Source organism: Eschrichtius robustus, chromosome 3 (assembly GCF_028021215.1).
Source record: "Eschrichtius robustus isolate mEscRob2 chromosome 3, mEscRob2.pri, whole genome shotgun sequence".
NCBI lineage: Eukaryota > Metazoa > Chordata > Mammalia > Artiodactyla > Eschrichtiidae > Eschrichtius > Eschrichtius robustus.
The window spans coordinates 36568286-36588606 of record NC_090826.1 but is presented as its reverse complement, the minus strand read 5'-3'; the positions used below and the strand labels follow the sequence as shown (position 1 = coordinate 36588606).

The 20321-nt window shown below is 48.7% G+C and overlaps 2 protein-coding genes and 1 pseudogene across 8 annotated transcripts in view; 2 read left to right on the top strand and 1 right to left on the bottom strand.

Moving 5' to 3' along the window:
• The window catches only part of ERI3 (ERI1 exoribonuclease family member 3), a 128301-nt gene extending 126989 nt beyond the window's left edge, over window positions 1-1312 (top strand). For all 7 annotated transcript variants that reach the window (XM_068539745.1, XM_068539742.1, XM_068539746.1 and 4 more), the window contains one exon: window positions 787-1312. In XM_068539745.1, the coding sequence (XP_068395846.1) occupies window positions 787-869 (83 nt within the window). In that variant the 3' untranslated portion in view covers window positions 870-1312. The remainder of the gene's footprint in view (window positions 1-786) is intronic.
• A 420-nt stretch (window positions 1313-1732) lies between these two features.
• Window positions 1733-10271, bottom strand: DMAP1 (DNA methyltransferase 1 associated protein 1). The gene is made up of 10 exons (XM_068539737.1): window positions 9898-10271; window positions 9259-9350; window positions 8805-9000; window positions 3844-4002; window positions 3549-3716; window positions 3075-3260; window positions 2874-2945; window positions 2520-2592; window positions 2084-2379; window positions 1733-1845 (listed from the first exon to the last, which is right to left on the bottom strand). Exons 1-10 carry the CDS (start codon window positions 10000-10002, stop codon window positions 1786-1788), a joined length of 1407 nt encoding a protein of 468 aa, XP_068395838.1. The 5' UTR covers window positions 10003-10271; the 3' UTR covers window positions 1733-1785.
• On the top strand, window positions 10015-19068 carry LOC137760557 (transcription initiation factor TFIID subunit 9-like; annotated as a pseudogene).
• Window positions 19069-20321: the final 1253 nt, after the last annotated feature.

The window sequence follows — 20321 nt, the reverse complement described above, 5'->3', positions numbered from 1 at the left end:
TGACAGGGTCTGGCAGCCACATATGTCTTTAATCTGAGATATGGCCAGAGACAGGGCTGAAGCCTGCCGGGGTGGGAGAGGCAGGGCTTGGGCTGAGCTACACAGGCGTGTCTGGTAGAAGGCTGCTGGCCAGGGTGTTAAGAGGACCACAGACCTGGCCCCTCTCCACTGGCCTGGGCTGCACAGGAGCAGGCGCCCAGGCAGTAGCTGCTGGAGCACGTGAGCCTGGGACCCTGGCCTGGAAGTGCCGAGGCTTGTGCCTTGTCACCAGTGATTATGGCCTGGGCCACATCTCCCACACACATGCAAGTGCCGGCAAAGTCACCCTGGCCGTGGGCGTGATGAATGGCCGCACAGTAATGAAATGGAGACATCAAGACGGGTGGCGGGAAGACGGAGTGTGGCGGACGGGCCGTCCCCACGCGGCGGCAACAAGAAGGATCGCCCAGCGGCCGGGGGCCGTCAAGGGAGAAATTACACATTTACTCTGCCTTTTTCTTACTGCGACGGTGCCCATACATCACCGCTGGGGCCAGGGAGGGACACGCTGGCCAATTTCCAGCATGAATTATGGAACTCAGAAGCATTGAGACCAGGCTTCTTGCTGGCCCAGCATCACCCGGCCCAACCTGAAGCTGGAGTTGCTGCCACCTGGGGATAGGACCCACTGGTTTAGAGCCTATGGCTCCTGAATCTGAACCTGCCTCCCACCCCCACCTGTGTACCTCTGGGCCCACAGGGGAAGGCTCTGGGGCCCATCTAAATGTCTTCTCTTCCTCTTTTTAGATGACTGCAAGAACATTGCCAACATCATGAAGACACTCGCATACCGAGGCTTCATCTTCAAGCAGACGTCAAAGCCGTTCTGACTGGCCGAGGATGGGATGGGGCAGGACAGGGTAGCTGCTTGGCCCAGCCCAAAACCCTCCTCTCCCTCACCAGAGGGGCAAAGGGAGAGTGGCACAGCTCTACGTCCAGAGTGTCCCCCAGCCCACCCTGTGGGCTTGTGTCCTGGGTAAGGCTTGGCCACTTGGCCCCTCTGGAACAGACACTTTGTGCCCCCTACCCCCTCCCCTCAACCTCAGCCCAGTATCAGGCCCTCCCATTGTGGGCCTGGGCTGGGGGACCTCCTCCTCACTGTCTCCTCCCAGTACAGGCTTCTTGCTGGGGCCACCAAGCCCCCCTGTGCCCCCTCCCATCTGTAGTGCATGGTGTGTGGTGCCCCCAGGGCTCCAGGACAGATCAGGCCCCACCTTGTGTCTACCCCCATCCCCGCTGTGAACGTGCCACTGAATAAAGTCGGGGAAACGAGGCCCTGGGTGTGTGTGTGGACCAGGCAGTGCCGTGCCTGACACTGGATGTGCAGGGGTTAGAGCATATGCCAGGCTGCCCTGTGCTCAAGGCCACCAGTAGAGCTGACAGTCTCTGGAGCACCTAGGGGACCCACAGCGAATATGCACAGGGCCCTGGGACTGTCTGAGTACAAGGCTGTGTTCAAAGCAGCCGGTATCTACGGTCATTGCTGTGTGTGAATCAACCTGAGTACAGAACCACGGTGTTCCCGGATACAGGTGTTTGGGCAAAGCTGGTCAGTGGTTAGAGGGCTGCTAAGGGCCTCAGTGCAGGCAAGCCCCAGCGCCATCCCCATGGAGTGGCTATGGTGACCCCCCTCCTGCCCACCCTCCCAGCCAGGGGCATGAGAAGTGGTGGGAAGGAAAAGGAAGCAGCCCAGTCCAACTCAGCAGCTCTATTTACACAGCACCATCCCACGCCCCGTGTGGCCCCTCACGGCTTCTTGGCTTTCTTCACAGAAGAGGAGCTGGAGGCCGATTCCCGTCGCTTCCTCTGAGGAGACACAGAAGGTGCTGAGGTCAACGGCCCCCAGGGCCAGATTCAGGCTGGGTGCACGTGTTTCACGCTCTGAGTCAGGAAGGTGATGCCCCCTGACCGACCACCCACTCCCTCATTCTCAGAACCCCTCAGAGTGACGACTCCTGTTGCAGGCACTAGAGGGGGTGGGGCCTGCGTACGCACCTGCGTGTGCTCACTAGCAGGGCCAGCTCGCGCTCTCCTGGCCTCTTACCGAATTGGGCGTGAGGGGTGCGCCCACCACGTCAATGATGGCGTCCTTGCTGGGGTCCGGGCCGAGACCGGGTTCAGGCACCGCCGGCTCTGCCGGGGCCGGGGCCGGGCCCGATGCCGGTGTGGCGGGGCCCCCCAGCACACCGGCCCGGGCCAGCGCCTCGTGCCGGTGCCGCAGCATCTGCAGCTCGTACTCGCAGTTGGCGCATGCCTGCTTGAGCTCGTAGAGCAGCACCAGGTCACTCCGCAGCTCGTTGAACATGTGCACCAGCTCCTCCGTGGGCGTCGGGCTCAGCTCTGTGGGCAGGTGGGTGGAAGGCACAGGGCCAGAGCTGGGGTGCGGTGGGAGGCCGGCAGCCGGAACTGCCCCCCCCGCCGCCCGGCCTTCATCCGTAGCCTCGGTGGGGACGTCCTGAGGGGCTGGCCCCCGCACTCACCCACACCCAGCTCCAGCAGCATCTGTTCCAAGGCCTTGATCTTCTTCTGTCCCACAGAGCTTGGCAGCTTCATCTGCAATGACCCAGGCAGCTAAGCCCTCTCCCCCCACAAGCAGTTTAGAATGAAGGAGACGAAAGGCAGTGGGGGGAGTGGACGAGAAGTTAACCCCTAGAGGCAGCTCTGGGTCACAGAAGAAAACAGCCAGTAAGCGGAATACGGTGAAAGCTGTGAGCTCAGCCTGCCATCCCTGAGATCCCGGTACGTCCGCCTCCACCTGCTCCGGCCCCACGGCCTGCAGCATTCAGGCCGCAGAGCCCAGGGCCCAGACACAGTGAAGGAGGTGACTCACGTACCCGCTGGCTCCGCAGCGTGACGCCTGCGGACTTGAAGTCTGGGAACTTGATGCCTGCAGTCTCGGGAACGGCCTGGGGGAGAAGGAGTTACAGAGACCAGGGTGTCACGGGGAGAGGGCCCAGTGTTAGTCCCAGCCCCCTGCCGGCTCCGCGTGCTCTCCGAGCCCTCCACCCTGAGCTGGGCTGACTTGGTCTCCACACCGGCTTCTCAGCCTCCTTTTTCTGGGGGAGCTTCTTCTTGGGGGCCTTGCGTTCCGTGCGCCGCTGCTCGGCAGTGGTGTCCGCCGCCGTTATCAGCTTCTGCAGGTCCTGGCTGCGCTTCTCCCGCTCCTTCTTCCGGGCCTCGATCTTGCGCAGCTCCTGCAGCAGGTACTCCTCCTCCGCCACCTGGGAAAGAGAGACGCTGAGACGCCCGTGAGGGTCATGGGGCGGTGAGAGGAGACGGGGAGACGGAGGGGTGCCGGGCTGTCTGTGAGGGAACCTGAGCAGCAGGGGATCGTGAGGGCGGTGAGGGCTACAGAGCAGGGAGGATGGCCGGTGAGAGGCGGGACTGGATGGGGGCAGGAAGAGGGGGAAGAAGGGGAGCTGGGGTGAGGGAGTTGAGGGTATGGAGGAGGGAGGCAACGGTCAAGGGGTTTCACAGCATGGAGCAGAGTTTGTGGGACTCGGGCTGACCTGCTCTGGGGTCCGGTTATAGAGACGCTCCAGCTGTTCCTTCCGCCGTCGCTCGTGCCCAGCATCAAACACTGGTATCTTGAGGTCTGTGCCTGGCACGGCCCGCACGTTGGCAAGCTTGGCACAGATGTGGTAGTAGCGCTCCTTCAAGTCCTCCACAGAACGCTTCTGAGGATAAAGATACAGAGAGAGGGAGGATGAACACTCAGAGGCATGTGGAAAGGAGATCATGAAGGTAGTGGGCCTGCCACGCCCGGGGGTTGGGCCCACATGCAAATGCACCATACCAGCTCACCTTGAACTGCTGGTGGTCATACCGGTCGTGGATAACAACAAAACGTAGGTCAAAGCGGCGGCTAAGGTCAAAGAGGTGGTCGGTTTCTGCCTTTGTCCAAGCGTCGTCATGAAGATAGAGCTGGTACTCCTGCTCTGAATACACGGGCACCTGCACCGTCTACAAGCACGGAGGGACAGGGGGCACGCCCACGTCACGGCACGTCCCCGCAGGCTCCAGCAGCGTGACCACAGCCCCTCCTGTTTATTGTCAATCCCTGGGCTGGACAAAAGCAAATCCTCTGCCTGGGACCCTGCACAGGGCACCTGGAGATGATGTTTCCAGAGCAAGAAAAGAAACTCTCTGCTTGACCAAAGGCCCTGGCAGGCTCTAGGACTGTCGCCTGCCTCTGAATCCACTCCAGGACCAACTTCATCATGCCTTTGGCTCCAGAGCCTCGGTAACAGGACACATGCTCCTGACCCGATGGTTAAGGTGAGGGGCCCACGTGTAAGTGCTTCTGTGGAGTCCAAAGGTCAACTTTGGAGTAAGGCAGATGGCTAAATTCTGGAGAAAGGCCCAGGAGCCCTAGTCATGGCACACTTGTCTGAAGCACTCCTGCCACCCAGTGGTGACAGTGAGACTTGCAGCTCCCCCAGAGCTGGCCAAGGTCACATCTCTAAGGAAAAGGCACCTGAATCCTACTCGCAGTATACACCCCCCACCCCAACACCCATGCCCCTGGCTCCCCTCCCCCATGTCCCGTCCCCCAGACCTCCCTCAGAGACAAACAGCACCACCACCAGCTGCGTCTATCAGTCAGAGACCCCAGGAAAGAGACAATGCTAGGCTGGACCAGGGAAGTTTCTCCATCAAAGACCACATTGGCTCTGAACCTGCTCTCAAAACCCTTATGTCCAGCTGCCTCTTGGACATCTCCTACTGGAGATCCTGTATACATCTCAAACTGAATATGTTCAGGTGATACGTGTTAACTAGGCTTACTGGGGTGGTCATTTCACAATATGTACAAATACTGGATCATTATATTGTAACCTGAAGCTAATATATGTATGATATATAATAATTATACCTCAATTAAAAAAAAAAAACAAACAAATCCTAATATGTTCAGTACTGAGCTCATCGCCCTCCCTCAAACTCCTATCTCCCCCAGTCCGGATCTTAGTCAATGTCACCATCACCCAAGCGGAAACCTAGCAGGCATCTTTAAATCCTACCTTTACCCTTGACCCCTCCCCTTTCCCACATCTGTGGACTTTACCTCCCAATTCTGTATCTCCTCTGCCACAACCCTGTCCAGACCACCACTACCCCTTGCCTGGATAGAGAAACAGCCTCCCCACTGGCCTCTCTGCCTCCATTTAATCCTCTTCCAAGCAATTCTCCATCTGCAGCCAAGATGTGACCTCTCTGAACACTGCTACTTAAAATAAAAAGAAGCTCACCGTCAAGCAAGGGAGATGGTCATTCATTCAACAAATATTTATCATGGGCCTGCTAGCCCTATGCTGGGGACACAATGCTGAATAAGACAGACAGGGGCCTTGCCTCCTCAGAGCTCACAGTCCAGCTGAAAATTTAGTAAAGTGCAGCGAATCTGATGACAAAGGTATGCCTAGGGTGTAATGAGTGACACGTGATGCAGCCTGGGACAAGGGTTGTCAGGGAAGAGGTAAATGGAGCCTGGTTCAGTCTTAAGGTTAAGTAGAACTGAACCAGTGAGGGAAGGCACTGGAGAGACTCCTAAGCAGGGGGGCCACATAAACAGCGATGAGAGAGAAATGGCCTGACGTGTGCGGGCTTGGCAGTCAGGGACACTAACGGAAACAAGAAAAGGGCGAGACAGGGAGAGGCCTGAAGAGAGCCTGGAGAGTTGACAGAGGCAAGCTGCTGCAAGCCTTGTGTGACTGCTAAGGAGTCTGGAATTCATCCTGTGGGTGACGGGAGTCAATAAGGTTAGTTTTAAAGAGAGGAGTGAGATGGTCATGATTCTCTTTTACAAAGACCACCCTGGCAACAGTGAAGACAGGGGGTGAAACATGAGCCTGGGAGACCAGCTGGCAGGTTTATGAAATAATCCAGGTGGGATGTGAAGAGGCCTGAAATAAAGCAGCACCAGTGGAAGGTAGAGAAAAGGGCACGGAATTGAGAAGCTTTAGATTAAACACCATAGGACGTGACAACTGGCTGTGGGGGTGAGAGAAGATGCTGTCATAGGTTAACTCCTATGTTTCTGGCTTGAGCAAGAAAGCGGCTGGGGAGCCACAGACTGAAAGCAGGACCCCAGGAAAGAGCAGTGTTGGAGGGAAGATTGTTAGTTCCCTTTACTTCGACTTCATTCTCCACCCAGTTACCACGATCTTTCTAAAACTCAAGTCTGATCCCGACACCTCTCTACTTAAAATTTGCCACTGGCTCCCTAAAGACATCAGAGCAAAGCCCAAATTCCTGAGCCTGGCTGCCAAGCCCTGCCTGACCCGGCCCTGCTGCCCTCTCAGGTCTCATCTCCCACCATATCCTACCTTGGACTTTAGGTTCCATCAACAGGGAAATGCCCACAGCATCCCACACATATGACTGATTTTTCATTCATGCCTTTGCTCATGATGTCCCCTCTGCCTGAACAAGTCATTGCACTCCTTTTCTACTATTACCTGGTAACATACTTTGAGACTCAAATCAATATCATATGACCCAACAATCCCACTCCTGGGCATATATCCGGAGAAAACTCTAATTTGCAAAAATATATGCACCCCTATGTTTATAGCAACACTATTCACAGTAGCCAAGACACGGAAGCAACCTAAATGCCCATCGACAGATGAATGGATAAAGAAGATGTGGTATATATATACAATGGAATATTACTCAGCCATAAAAAAATAATGAAATAATGCCATTTGCAGCAACATGGATGGACCTAGAGATTATCATACTAAGTGAAGTAAGACAGAGAAAGACAAATATCATACGATATCACTTATATGAGGAATCTAAAATATAATACAAATGAACTTATTTACAAAACAGAAACAGACTCAGACGTAGAAAACAAACTTATGGTTACCAAAGGGGAAGGGGGAGAGGGATAAATTAGGAGTTTGGGATTAGCAGATACAAACTACAATATATAAAACAGATAAACAAGGTCCTACTGTATAGCACAGGGAACTATATTCAATATCTTGTATTAACCTATAATGGAAAAGAGTAAGAAAAAGAATACATAAACACACACACACACACACACACACACGTATAACTAAATCACTTTGCTGTACACCAGTAACACAACACTGTAAATCAACTATACTTCAATTAAAAAAAAAAACTCAACTCAAGCTCTAATTTCTCCAGGAAGTTTCCATGACCTTCAGTTCCTCCCAGTATGGCATGTATCCCACCGAACTGTAATTGCCTGTGCCTCCCCCCAGCTCCCCAACAACATGGAGAGTTTCTAGAGGGCAGATATTGTGTCTGATTCACGTTTGTGTCCTCACTGCCTCGGGCTTGACTTGGCATGGAGTAGTATTTACTAAATACAAAATGAACACTCTTTTGTCTTCACCTCAAATTATCTCATCCAACCTTCCCACCCCCACCTCAAATCTCTTACCTCTTGGTTATCCCTTCTCAGTCTTATATCTCCAGTCTCTCCCTCCACTGGACCTGAGGGGCCTAAGGATGGTGGTGAGGGGCCTAAGAAGGAAAACCAGTTTGGGGGCATGGGGGAGAATGATGGGTCACACCTGGACGTACTGAGTCTGAGAGGCCTGTGAGCCATCCAGGGGGAGGTGTCCAGGTGCAGGTGGGTATACTGGCTGAGGGGAAAGAAGTCAGGACTTGGGAGTCCTGGGTTCAAGCCCCCAGTGCTTGCAGACTTGAAGTCTAGGCTGCTCCAAGCTGCAGGGACTGTGGGGCCGTATCGTGAGTGGCTTAAACAACAGCCTAGGGAATCCTAGCCCAGCCCAGCTCTGCTTCTCACTGGCTGGGTGAGTCTGTGTTAAGGCCCTGCTCCATCTGAGCCTCAGTAATCTAGACCAGAGATAATTCAGCTTGGATTAGGGTGTAGAGAATGAAGAACACAGGCAGATGTGATTTATTATAGAAACAGAGTCAGCAGGACTGAATGACTAGATGTATCACTGAAGTCTAACTCAAATGCCAGCTTCTCAGAGAGGCCCTCCCTGACCACCCTATCTATTAGGCCTCCCCTACACCTACAAGTTCACTCTTTATCTCATTTCATATCCTGGTTTCATTTTATTGATGGCTCTTATCTGAAAGAATCCAATTTATTTGCTTACATGTTTGTTATCTGTCTTCCCCTACCTTCTTTGTCCCATTGTTGACTGAAATAATATGAGAGCTAAGGGAGAAGCTAAGTCAAGGATGATTCCCAAATTTCTGGTTTGGGCAATTGGGTGGATAGTGGTGTCATTCACTTATGTGAGGAACAGGTTTGGGGGTGGGGAACAGAGGGAAGATTAGGAGTTCTGCTCAAGGGTATCCACTTGATCTGAAGTACCCGTGGGGCCTTCAGGGAGAGAGGTAAGCAAATGACTGGATATATGTGGACTGCTGCTCTGGACTGGAGATACTGAATTGGGGTTAATGGCATACAGAGGGTAACTGAGGTCACAGGGTAAATGAGACACACTAGGGAGAAAGTAGAGAGTGAGAAGAGTAGAGCACCTAGGACACAGCTCTGAAGAATAGCGAGAAATGAAAGGCTAAGGCAACACACCAAAAATCAGAGCAGGTCTAGGAGAGGACAGGATCCCATGGGCAGTGAAGACCCACAGAGGTATTTGCACCAATGACTGAGCGGGTAACCATTGTTAATGACCTGGCCTGAGGGGGCCTCTGGAGCCAACTAGGAGACTGGAGTGCTCAGGCAAGTGGCTCAGAGTAGGTGGGCAACCTTGGCCTACGTCCCAATGGTGGTGGCTCACCTTATTGAACCTGGCGAAGGGGTAGTCCTTGCCCTCCTCGGCTGCCCGTCGCCAGTGGAAGAACATGGCTCCATCCTTGCGGGCTGGGTTGGTGAATGGCATCCACTTCCACGGCCGCACCTTCTTGGAGCCCAACTTGGCCTTCACGGTCCGGTAGCCTTGACCAGTGTCACTGGGTAGCAGTGGGGGCGCATCCCTGGCAGCAGGGTTTAAGGAGGTGAGAGATTACAGTCAGAAGGTGTGTAGAGAGCCTTTGGACCCAGGCTGCTGATCTACCATAGAGCAAGGAAGTCACGTCCCGGAGTGAGACATCCGAGCTCCCACATCCTAAGCAAGCAGAAGCCCTGTGTGGAGAGGGGAGGTGGGGAGAAAACTGGCTGGGAAAATTAGGAGTTAGGGACATGCAGGTTGGTCAGCGACCAAAGCCTGGGGGATCTGGGATTCTAATACTTGCTTCTTGTCAGAGTAGAGCAGTGCATAGACCTCCCGGTGCATGCCCTCGGGCCTCTTGAAGGTCAGTGTCTCAGAGGACTTCTTGGACTTTTTCTGGGGAGGGAAACCACAGGAGAGGAACCACAGGCTAGACTCCCTTCCCTGAAAATTCTTTAGCCCAGCTCAATCCCTGAACAAACCAGCATCTACAGGTACAATGACACACATACACACTGTGACACATAATGACACACTATGAAGGTACAGAAACCCACTCAAGGGGCACCTGGGTTTGAGCAGGTCATTCCCCTCCACACCCGTACCTCAGAGCCCTACCTGTCAGAGCAGAAGATACTTTTCCAGCATCTCTCAGCGTGTCACACCGAGTTGATGTCCCCCCAATATCCCACAAGTGTCACACTCTCTAGGTCCTGTCTTACAAATGTCACACCCTCTTGGTCCCCACCATTTTCCACGGGGTCCCACCTCCTCCATCCCATCTCACCAAGGTGACACATATTCTCTATCCCGTTATTTCACATCTTTTACCGCCCATCTCACAAGAAGTGTGGCACCTCATCTCTCCCCGAGCCGTCTTCCGTTGTCACTCCTACCCAACACTTCACTACCGCTACCCAGCGCTCTCAGGCACCACTGCTACCTTGTCCGGATTGATAATGTCCTTCTTGCTGATGGTCCCGGAGGCTGCATCCCCCTCTGGACCCCCGAGCTCTAGAATGTCCCGCACATCCGCGCCCGTAGCCATCGCGCCCGAGAGATGGGGAAGCGCCCCGAGGTCAATAGTCAGTGCCTGAGGAGCGACCAGGCTCAGATCGGGGGGCGGAGCCACTTCAGCCCCAAGTGGGGGCGGGGTGAAGAGGCGGGCCGCGAGGACGAGAGTGGCTCAGGGTCAGGTCGGGGCCCCGCCAGTGTCCCGCAGCCTGGGTCTCCCTAACGGCCCCAGCTGTGTCCTAAGCCCCAGCGCCTCCGCACCTAGACCTCCGGGCTGCGGCCCAGCGACTCCCCTATCCCCGCAAAGCCTCAAACAGAAACTTCCGGTCGTGCGCGTTAGAAATGTGGCCGTCAGGAACACTTCCGGTCTGTGCTTAGCGGAAACCGAGCCGGCTGGTAACCCAGTGTGAAAACTTCTGACCGCGCAGAGAATGCTGCACTCCTTGGCTCCCAGGAGCCCGCCCGTTTCCTGGGCTGCCTGCCTTCTGGCATTTTCCCTCTGCGTTGCTCCGTCGCGCAATGAAGAGAGAGTGCACAGCTTTGTGACCTTGGAAGTCGCTTAATTTCTCTGAACTCGTTTCTTCACTTTAAAATGGAAATTGTCATGGTACCTGCATAAGTGAAGTGCCAATAATCCATGTAAAACATTTGCACGGTGCCTTTTTTCATTAAATAAATTAGTGGTATTAATTGCCCCTGTTCATTAAGTGCTAAGTATGTACCAGATACTGTGCTACGCGTTCGAGATGAAGAGATCAACTGGACAAGGCAGAGCTTCCCAGGGTGGCTGTCAAGATGGAGTGAGGTCTGGACCCTCACTTGCACCTCCTCTGATGGGGGTGTGTGTGGGTCGGGGCCTCATGGGGCTTTCCTGGAGCCCAGCTTCCTGGAACTTCACTAGTCTGGGAGCTAACTGCACTAGTGTGGGTTCCAAAGAAGTCCAAGAACACAGCCCCAAACAGGTAGCAGCTGGAAGAAGTATCCCTCAAAGGAAGAAACTTGCTGATCTCCCTGGAGAGAGAGAGAGATTTCTAGAACAGGAGGTCCTGAGGAAGCACAGAAGGGACAGGGGAAGCAGCTCCCAACTTCAGCCTCTGCAAACTAGCCTGTAGACATGGAGGACACTGGGCATTGAGCATGGGGGATGGAGTGGAGCTTGTAAGGTATTAAGGAGACCAGGCCCCAAGCCAGGGGCCTGTCAAAAATCCAAGCGGGGCCTGGAGGACCAGACAGCCCACACAAGTGAGCTATCAATGTTGTAACTTATTCTGGCTTGGGGGCGTATGGGGACATAGCTGCTGCAGCCACAATCCTAGCTAGACCCCGAAAGTTTGAAGAACTGGGCCTAGAGGTACAAACCTTGCCCTGTTCCTGAGGCCTGATTCCTGGGTGAATCCTCTGAGCTCTAAACAGTTTCCAGGGGAAGCCAGGGTCTTGCAGCAGAAATTGCCCACAGGGTAAGGGAATGGTCCTTGGAGCGAGAAGTGGGAGAGGGTCCTGCACCTCTGCCTCAAAACCCTTGACTCTGCCTGTAGTTACTGTGTTGCATAATTATTTGTTTAAGATATGTCTCTCTTGATAGAATCATTTCTGTGAGGGCAAGGATCATGGTACATAACTGTGTGTATGTGTAAGGCATTATTCTAGGCTCTGGGGATGCAGTGGGTGAATGAGATACAAATATTTCCCAATGGGGCTTGTAACTAGCATATGAACAATAAAATAGTGTAAGTTTGATGGTGACAAGCACTGTGAAAAAAGTAAAATAGGGTAATAGGATGGGGGACTATATGGAACCTCAGGGAAGTTTTCTCCAGGGAGCTGAAATCAGAGCTGAGGTTTAAATGATGGAAACAGCCACAGAATACCTGGGGAAGGAGAGTTTCAGACATGAGAAATAACAAGTGCAAAGTCTCTAAAATGGAAGGAACTATGTGTTGAAAGGACATAAAGAAAAAAGGCCAGTGTGGTGGCTGTTGGGTGAGGAGGGGAGAATAGGAAGACTTAAGATCAGAGGTAGGCATTGGGGGCCATGATAAGGGGTTTACCCTAAGGTTAATCATTTGTCATTCTGTCTTGGCCATGGCCTGGTTCTGTCCCCATCCTGGAGTGCCACCTTAGCTGCTGCCATTAAGAAATCCCCCAGAATGACGGGTCCAGAGCTGCTCATTCCTTCGGGAAACTGAGTCCAGGGGTTGGGGAAAAGAGGACGAGAGAGGAATGCCTCTCTCTTGACCCTTCTGGGGAGCCACTGCTACACTTCCTCTACCAGACTGCAGGTGACAACGGGTCTCCCTGCCAGCCCCGAGAGGAGCTTATTCTGCAGTGCCCACCCAGCTGACCCTCTTCAGGAACCCAGCATCACTTCTGAAGAGACTCTTGCATTGCAGTGTCCTATTGAGGGGCCTGGGAGAGGGACTTCAGGCTGGGGTGCTCTGGGGCTGCAAAGTTGACTTTAACAGAGTTTTTATTCAATCCTGAGAGCAATGTGAAGCCATTGAAGGGTGTGTGGCGGTGGCATGGGGAGGAGAGTTAGGAAGAAGGCTGAAAAGAGTCAGATTCATCTTTTAGAAAGATGACTGGTGGCTTGCCAGCGGGGAGGATGAAGCTGGAGGCAGGAGAACCTGGTGAGAGGCAGTGGTAGAGTCAGCTGGAACTGGGGACTGGTTGACCGTGGCAGTAGGATGCAGAATAAAAAAGAGTCGCAGAAGCTTCTCCCTCCTCACCCTCTCTGTTCACAGCTGCGCCCAGAAAGAGTGGATTGGAGCTCCTGAGTGCCTGACCTGGCTCTCTCCTTCCTTTCCCCCTCTGCCCTCCCCCTCTCCCCTCCTCCCCTCTCCTCACCAAGACTATTCACTCCTTAAGCGTGGCACTGGGTCTCCTCATCCTCTGGTCTCTCCCAGCATGTGCCCTATTTGCAGGGCTCCTTAGAAACTGGGGGAAAGGGAAGGTGGTCTGTGTGTGGTGTGATCCAGATCTAGAACCGCTCAGTCTGACCTGGTCTTGCTCAGGTTAATTATGAAGAACATTTTCCAACTAATAGGACAAATTTCCCACTTTTTGAAATGCGCAAAGAACATGATTAGGAAAGTCACAGAAGAAGTGCAACAGCCAGTAACCATACAGATAAGCATTCCACCTCACTGGGATTCAAAGAGCTGAAAAATTGAAAGCTATAATAAGAAATCATTTTATGCCTATCATATAGGTAAAACGTGAACATAACTGTGATACCTATTTTTGACAAGGATATGGATGACATAGGAACCAGTCTACTGTTGGTGGGAATGTACATTGATTCGATTTTGTTCATTAGTTCATTCAACAAATAATTGTTTAGTACTTACCGTAAGCCACTTAGATATGCCACTACATGCCAGGCCCTGTGCCATAGAGGCCTCAGCAGTCCAGAAGGAAAAGTGATCATTGCCTTCAGCTGGTACATTAAGAACTGTGCACTTGATCGTGTGAAAGTTGTACCTCAATAAAAAGAAACAGGTAGGTGGGAACTGGAGCTGCCAATGAGGCCTGATCAAGATGACAACCTCTCCAAAGCATCCTGCACCCCTGGGGGGAAAGCCAGTGGGGTGCGCGGGATTGGCAAAGTTGAGGGCAAGGAGCTGGAGGACAGTGGCATCGACAAGGCCTGTGGGGTCCCCGGCCAGTTCTGGGGGCCAAAGAAAGATGAAGACCTCCTCTGGGAATAGCTGGAAGACACATGTGGCACCAACCGGGACAGTGCCATGTGCCTTCCGGAGGGGAGCGCCTCCCTTAGTGCTCTCGGGAGCCCCGCCCCCATCCCCAGCCCCAGCGCTGAGTCTCCAGAGTTTGCGGCTGAGTGGAGACTCCACCTCCATCCTCCGCAAAGGAAAAGATTGCTGTTGTCAAACTCACTGCCCATGTATTCCAGGGTTTGTGGGAGTTCTCTCCCCACACCATTTCAGCTTTTTTGGAATTCGTTCTCTTGCAGGCATCTCCCTTCTCCTTCCCCTGACAGTTCCACGTCGACAATTACCAGCTTTCCTGAGTGGACTCCTGGCCCCTTCTCTCACCCTCGCTCTCACCTGTGGTCTATTTTATGCCATTTGGCTTTTTTTTTTTTTTTTTTAGTTCAGTCTTTCCAGCAGCCAGAACTCTGAGAAATAAGTTTCTACTGTTTAAGTCACTCAGCCTATAGTATTTGTTAGAGCAGCTCAAACTAAGACAACTTTTTTTTTTCTTTTAAATACATGTTGTATTTTTCTTTGAGCCAGTCCTTCCAAAGTCTTGGAGTATCTTACAAACTTCTTTGCAAGTCAGTTCTTTTGCTTTTCTAAACTAAATAAATAAATAAAAATTAAAGTAAGAAACAAGATGCCACAGCTTATACCACTCACCTCAAAGAAAGAGTTAAAAGCTTGGTGGCCCTCTTTGGGTTTGGAGGCGATGTGTACTATTTTTGGGCATGCTGCTCTGACTCACTTACCAGTAACCTATAAGTTTAGAGAGGAACCTGGCTCCAAAGGGGGTTCTCCAGAAGGTAGGTCCAGGTTGCAGTGCAAGCTGTGTTACCAGTTGGGCCTGATTATCCAACAGACCCAATGGTTTTGGAAGTATTTTGTGACAAAAAACTTACATATACCTTCTGGCAACCCCAACTGGAGAATTACAGCATGGGCACCTAGGATTCTGAAGTAAGGCTCTGATCCCACCCGCAAACCACTGTCCACTACTTGAAAAGCAGTCTTTGGCTTACAGCGACCCTGGTAGAAACTGAACACTTGTCCATGAGACGCCGTGAAACCGCCCAGCGCGAACTGAGAATTATCTAATCCGCTGGACCATAAAGTTGGGGATGCCAGTCAGCATTCCACGATAAAATATAAGGGGTATTTAGACCGTTCTTATTTTCAATTACAAATACTTAGAGCTATAATTTTCACCCTAATGACTGCTTTAGCTGCATCCTACTAATCATTTTACATTTTCATTATCATTCTAACTTCCCTTGCGATTGCTTCTTTGATCCATGGATTGTTTAGAACTATGTTGCTTAATTTCCAAATATTTGGGAGTTTTCTAGGTATCTTATGATTATTGATATCGAATTTAATTTTATTGTGGTCATAGAACATATTCTACATGATTTCAATCCTTTCAAATTCTTTTTTTTTTTTGAATTTTATTTTATTTTTTTATACAGCAGGTTCTTATTAGTTGTCTATTTTATACATATTAGTGTATATATGTCAATCCCAATCTCCCAATTCATCCCACCACCACTCCCCACCCCCACTTTCCCCCCTTGGTGTCCATACATTTGTTCTCTACATCTATGTCTCTATTTCTGCCTTGCAAACCGGTTCATCTGTACCATTTTTCTAGTCAATCCTTTCAAATTTATTGAGGATTGTTTTATGGCCCAGCATGTGGTCCATTGGTGAACATATCGTGTGTATTTGAAAAGAATGTTTATCCTGCAGTCGTGGTACAGAGTTTTATAAGTTTCAGTTAGGGCAAGATGATTGATGGTATTGTTCACATAATCTATGTCTTTATTGATTTTTTATGTCCCTTAGTCTATTGCTGAAGATTTTTTTTTCATCTCCAGCTATGATTGTGGAATTGTGTATTTCTTCTTTTAATTCTGTCAATTTTTGCTCCACATATTTTGAAGCTCTGTTATTAGGTCATAAGCTCTGTTATTACACATTTTTAATTATTATTTCTTCCTGGTGAATTGATCCTTTTATCATTATGAAATACCTATCTTTATCTCTAGTAATAGTCTTGGTCTTGAAGTATACTTTATCTGATATTATAGCCACTCCAGCCTTCACAAGCTTACTGTTTGCATGGTATATCTTTTTCCTTCCATTTTCTTTCATCTTTTAGAGTACATCTCTTATATACAGCAGATATTTGGGTTTTGCTTTTCTTTATCCATTCAAACAGTCTCTGCCTGTTGAGACCATAAGTATTCATTGAGCAATGGGTGGTAAAGGAAAACATGCTTAAGCCTGATCTCATTTGTATCCTTTCTACCTGATGATGAATGCTTTTGGACACTACAGGCTTTAGAGCGGATCAAATAGTTCACAGGTTATATTGGGCAGTTCAGTTTGCAAGGTCACTTGTCCTGGTTGTCCCGTGGACAAGCATTCAGTTTCTGTCAGGAACTGGTAGTAAGATAAAGCGGTTTCTCAAAGGAGATCAGTTGCTTATCAGACAGGGCATGGCTTTCTTCACTTCTGCACTGCTGCTCCTGGGCTTGCTATAGACTCCCTCAGCAAGATGACCGAAACATGATTGGGATATGGTGGGTCATGGAGACCAAGCGGCCTATCTACTTACATTGCAGCCTAGACCACCTGGACAATTTCCTTTGCTCTGGATTCCTCTCAAAGCTGACAGTCTTTCAGGTCACTCAGTAAATGAGTGGGTTGCAAGACACCCAAATATGATGTATGCTCCCTCAAAAATCCAAGAAAACCACCAAGTGCCCAAATTCAACTACTCTAAGACACCATCAACTGAAAGGTGCACCTGTATTTATATTCCACTATGGAAAATTTTATAAAACACTATCAATTAAACCATAGTATACCACTGATTGTAAGATGAATTCCATTTCAGAGATGTTAGAATGTTGGAATCGTGAATGTACTAAATGCCACTGAATTGTTCATTTTAAAATGATTAATTTTATGTTATGTGAATTTTACCTTAATAAATTATTTTCTTAAATGTGAATCAGTAAAATATGGTATTCTGTCTCTTTCACATGGTAGGAGGTTGTAAGGCAAAGCAACTTGTACTTAGGAAGGGACATTGTGATGCTCCCTAGAACACTGGCTCTCCAGAAGCATCACTCACATATATTTTCATGGAGTTTACCTTATTTACCTTGATTTACCAGAAGGGATCAACAGAAGGCTGTCACAGAACTATGTCACTATTTCCTCCTGCTGACAAGGATTGTCAGAAGTCATCCATTAGCCTCGAGGAGCCACTTCTGCTGGCTAGGGAGGCTAAAAGGGGTAGGATTTTGGATGCTCTGAGTCATCTGACTGCTTTCTTTTCTGGTCAACGCTCTGACTTTCAAATACGAGACCTGGCAAGGCTATGAGTTTTTTGTTTTGTTTTAATATTTATGTATTTATTTGGCTGCCGGGTCTTAGCTGTGGCACGCGGGATCTTCATTCCCGCGTGCGGGTTCTTCGTTGCAGCATGCAGGATCTTTAGTTGCGGCATGCAGGATCTAGTTCCCTGGCCAGGGATCGAACCCAGGCCCCCTGCATTGGGAGCACGGAGTCTTAACCACTGGACCACCAGGGAAGTCCCAAGGCTGTGAATTTTACTGATATTGTACTACAGTAATTCTCAGTATAACACTTTGGATTTGATCTTCAGTTACTATCAGCCCCACGACTGCAAAAGATAAATTATTTTTATCATAGACATAGAAAGCCAGTGGTTTTGGGACTTGTCTTGAGCCAAACTTTTAGGGTATTAAGCTTCACATTCTTTTTCTTCATTCTGTCCAGAAAGAAACCCCTCTTTACAGCAGTTCACAGATCCCATCTGCCCTCCATACTGTTCTGTGGCAGAGACCACTTGGTTCTCCAACGCTTTGCCTTCAACGCATCTTTCATTCAGGCGATAATTGATTGCAGATGATAATCTATTGGCAGCAGGCCAAAGGCTACCTTCGATATTAGCTGGATTTTCACTGCCCAAAAATAAATACCTAATTCATGCCTGTTCTGATACCAATTTCTTTATCAGTTAAAGCTCATAGTTCTGAGTTATGTTTTCCAGTAAAAAAAAGAAAAAAGTAGCCAAAATTGTTCCAAAAAGAATTAGGAAACCAAATGGAGCAATAACCATAGAAAAAATAAAAATATTGTCATTGAGCTACAATGTTAAAAAGTAACAGGCTGAGAGTTATAAATAGGTGGTTCTAGTCGAACTTCAAGGGACAGATTATTCGTCATTTAAATAAGTTGACTTCAGAGCATATAAGAAGTTGACATTTTTCTCAGCTCATGAAAGTAGCACAATATCAGAGCCTAATAAGAGAGAAACACATTTGAAGGATACATAATTTTCACCTTATATAATCTATTTAAGAAAATAAGAAAAGGCCCAACATGCTGTTCACCAGTCAGGGTGTATGGCAGGGTGGAGCTGGAGGGTGGAGCAGGCAAGGTAAACCAGGGGTTGGAAAAACCACACTAGGCAAAGGACTTGCATCAAAACCAGGCAAAGGACTTGCATCAAAACTGAAATACATTCACGTGGGTGATTTAGCTCAAGGAGTCTGATCATTAGATATCACGGATTCTGGCAAGATGCCTTCTCCCAAGAGCATGCCGAAAGATACACAGATGATGGCACAAATCCTGAAGGACATGGAGATTACAGACTATGAGGCAAGAGTTATAAATCAGATGTTGGAGTTCGCCTTTCAATTTGTGACCACAATTTTAGATAATGTGAAAATTTATTCAAGCCACGCTAAGAAAGCTACTGTTGATGCAGATAATGTGCGATTGGCAATCCAGTGTTGCACTAACCAATCTTTTACCTCTCCTCCCCAAGAGATTTTTTATTAGACATTGCAGGCAAAGAAATCAAACTCTTTTGCCATTGGTCAAGCCATATTCAGCCCCTAGATTGCCACTTGATAGATATTGCTTGACAGTCCAAACTATAAACTTAAATCTTTACAAAAAAAGGCATCTGCTCTGCAGGAAGAGTAACGGTTCCACAGTTAAGTGTTGGTTCAGTTAGTAGCAGACCAAGAATTCCCACTCCAGGCACACCAACCACAAAAATCATGTCCGTTTCAACTAAGGTAGGGACTCCAATGTCCCTCACAGAGCAAAGGTTTATAGTACAGATGCTCACTTCATAGTCCCAGCTGTAAAAGCATCAATTCCTGCAACAGCAGCAGTTCAGAATGTCGGATTAATCCATCATTAATAGGGTCCAAAAACATTCTTATTACCACTAACATGGTGCCATCACAAAATACTGCCCATGAATCATCAAACACATTAAAAGAAAATGTGAAGGTGATGACGATGATGATGGTGATGACGATGAACATCTGTAATCCAGCCTTAATACGTGTAACAGGTATACTTGATCTTGAATCCATTGTACTGAAATTAAATACGCACATGATGTTTTCAAGTTGTTTTAGAAAACTTCAGTAGTAGTTAATGAGTAAATACAGTCACCATACTTTTCAATTAAGATGTTGGATTTTCTTTAATAGGGCTAGTAATTGTTTTTCAGCAGCCTTTCAGTGTAAAAAATAAGTTGTCACTCATGCAAGAAAGAAAGAAGGACAGAAAGAAGAATGGTTCAGCATTAGATTATATATCAATTTAACCTATTATATTAATAAATAAAAACATTTTAAATGAATGCCTTAATAAATTCAATACCCATTAATGATATAAAAGAAAAAAAATGTCCTAGCATCTAGGAAAAGAACAGCCTTAATTTGATACATTGTGTTTTTTTTGTTTTTTTAAAATTTATTTATTTATTTATTTATTTATTTATGGCTGCATGGGGTCTTCGTTGTTGCGTGGGCTTTCTCTAGTTGTGGCAAGCAAGGGCTACTCTTCGTTGTGGTGTGCGGGCTTCTCATTGCGGTGGCTTCTCTTGTTGTGGAACACTAGGCGCACTGGCTCAGTAGTTGTGGCTCGCGGGTTCTAGAGCGCAGGCTCAGTAGTTGTGGTGGCACACGGGCTTAGTTGCTCCGCAGCATGTGGGATCTTCCTGGACCAGGGATTGAACCCATGTCCCCTGCTTTGGCAGGTGGATTCTTAACCACTGCGCCACCAGGGAAGTCCCACATTGTTTGTTTTCAATAAAACAATGATAAAAACCTACGGCAAATGCCATACTTAATGGTGAAGCAATAGACACCTTCCAATCGAAGTCAGAAACAAGACAAGAATGACCTTTATCACCACTACTATTTAAAATGGTATCACTTATTTTCTCTAATTCAAAATGAGAAGGAAAGCACTAAGAGGTATAAACGTTAGAAAAGAAGAGGCAAACTGTGATTATTTGCAAATGACACTATCGCTTACATATGAAAACCTAAGAAAATCAATTGATAAACTATTAGAATTAATAAGAGAATTCAGCAAGGTGACCACATACAAGAGCAACCTAAAAAAAATCAATAGCTTTCCTATATACCAGCAATAACCAATTAGAAAATGTAATAGAAAATAAGATGTCATTCACAATAGCAAGAAAAACTACTAACCACCTAAGAGTAAACCTAAGAATAGAATTTATCTCAGGCCCTTACAGATAGTTCAAAATTAGGAAATCCATCAA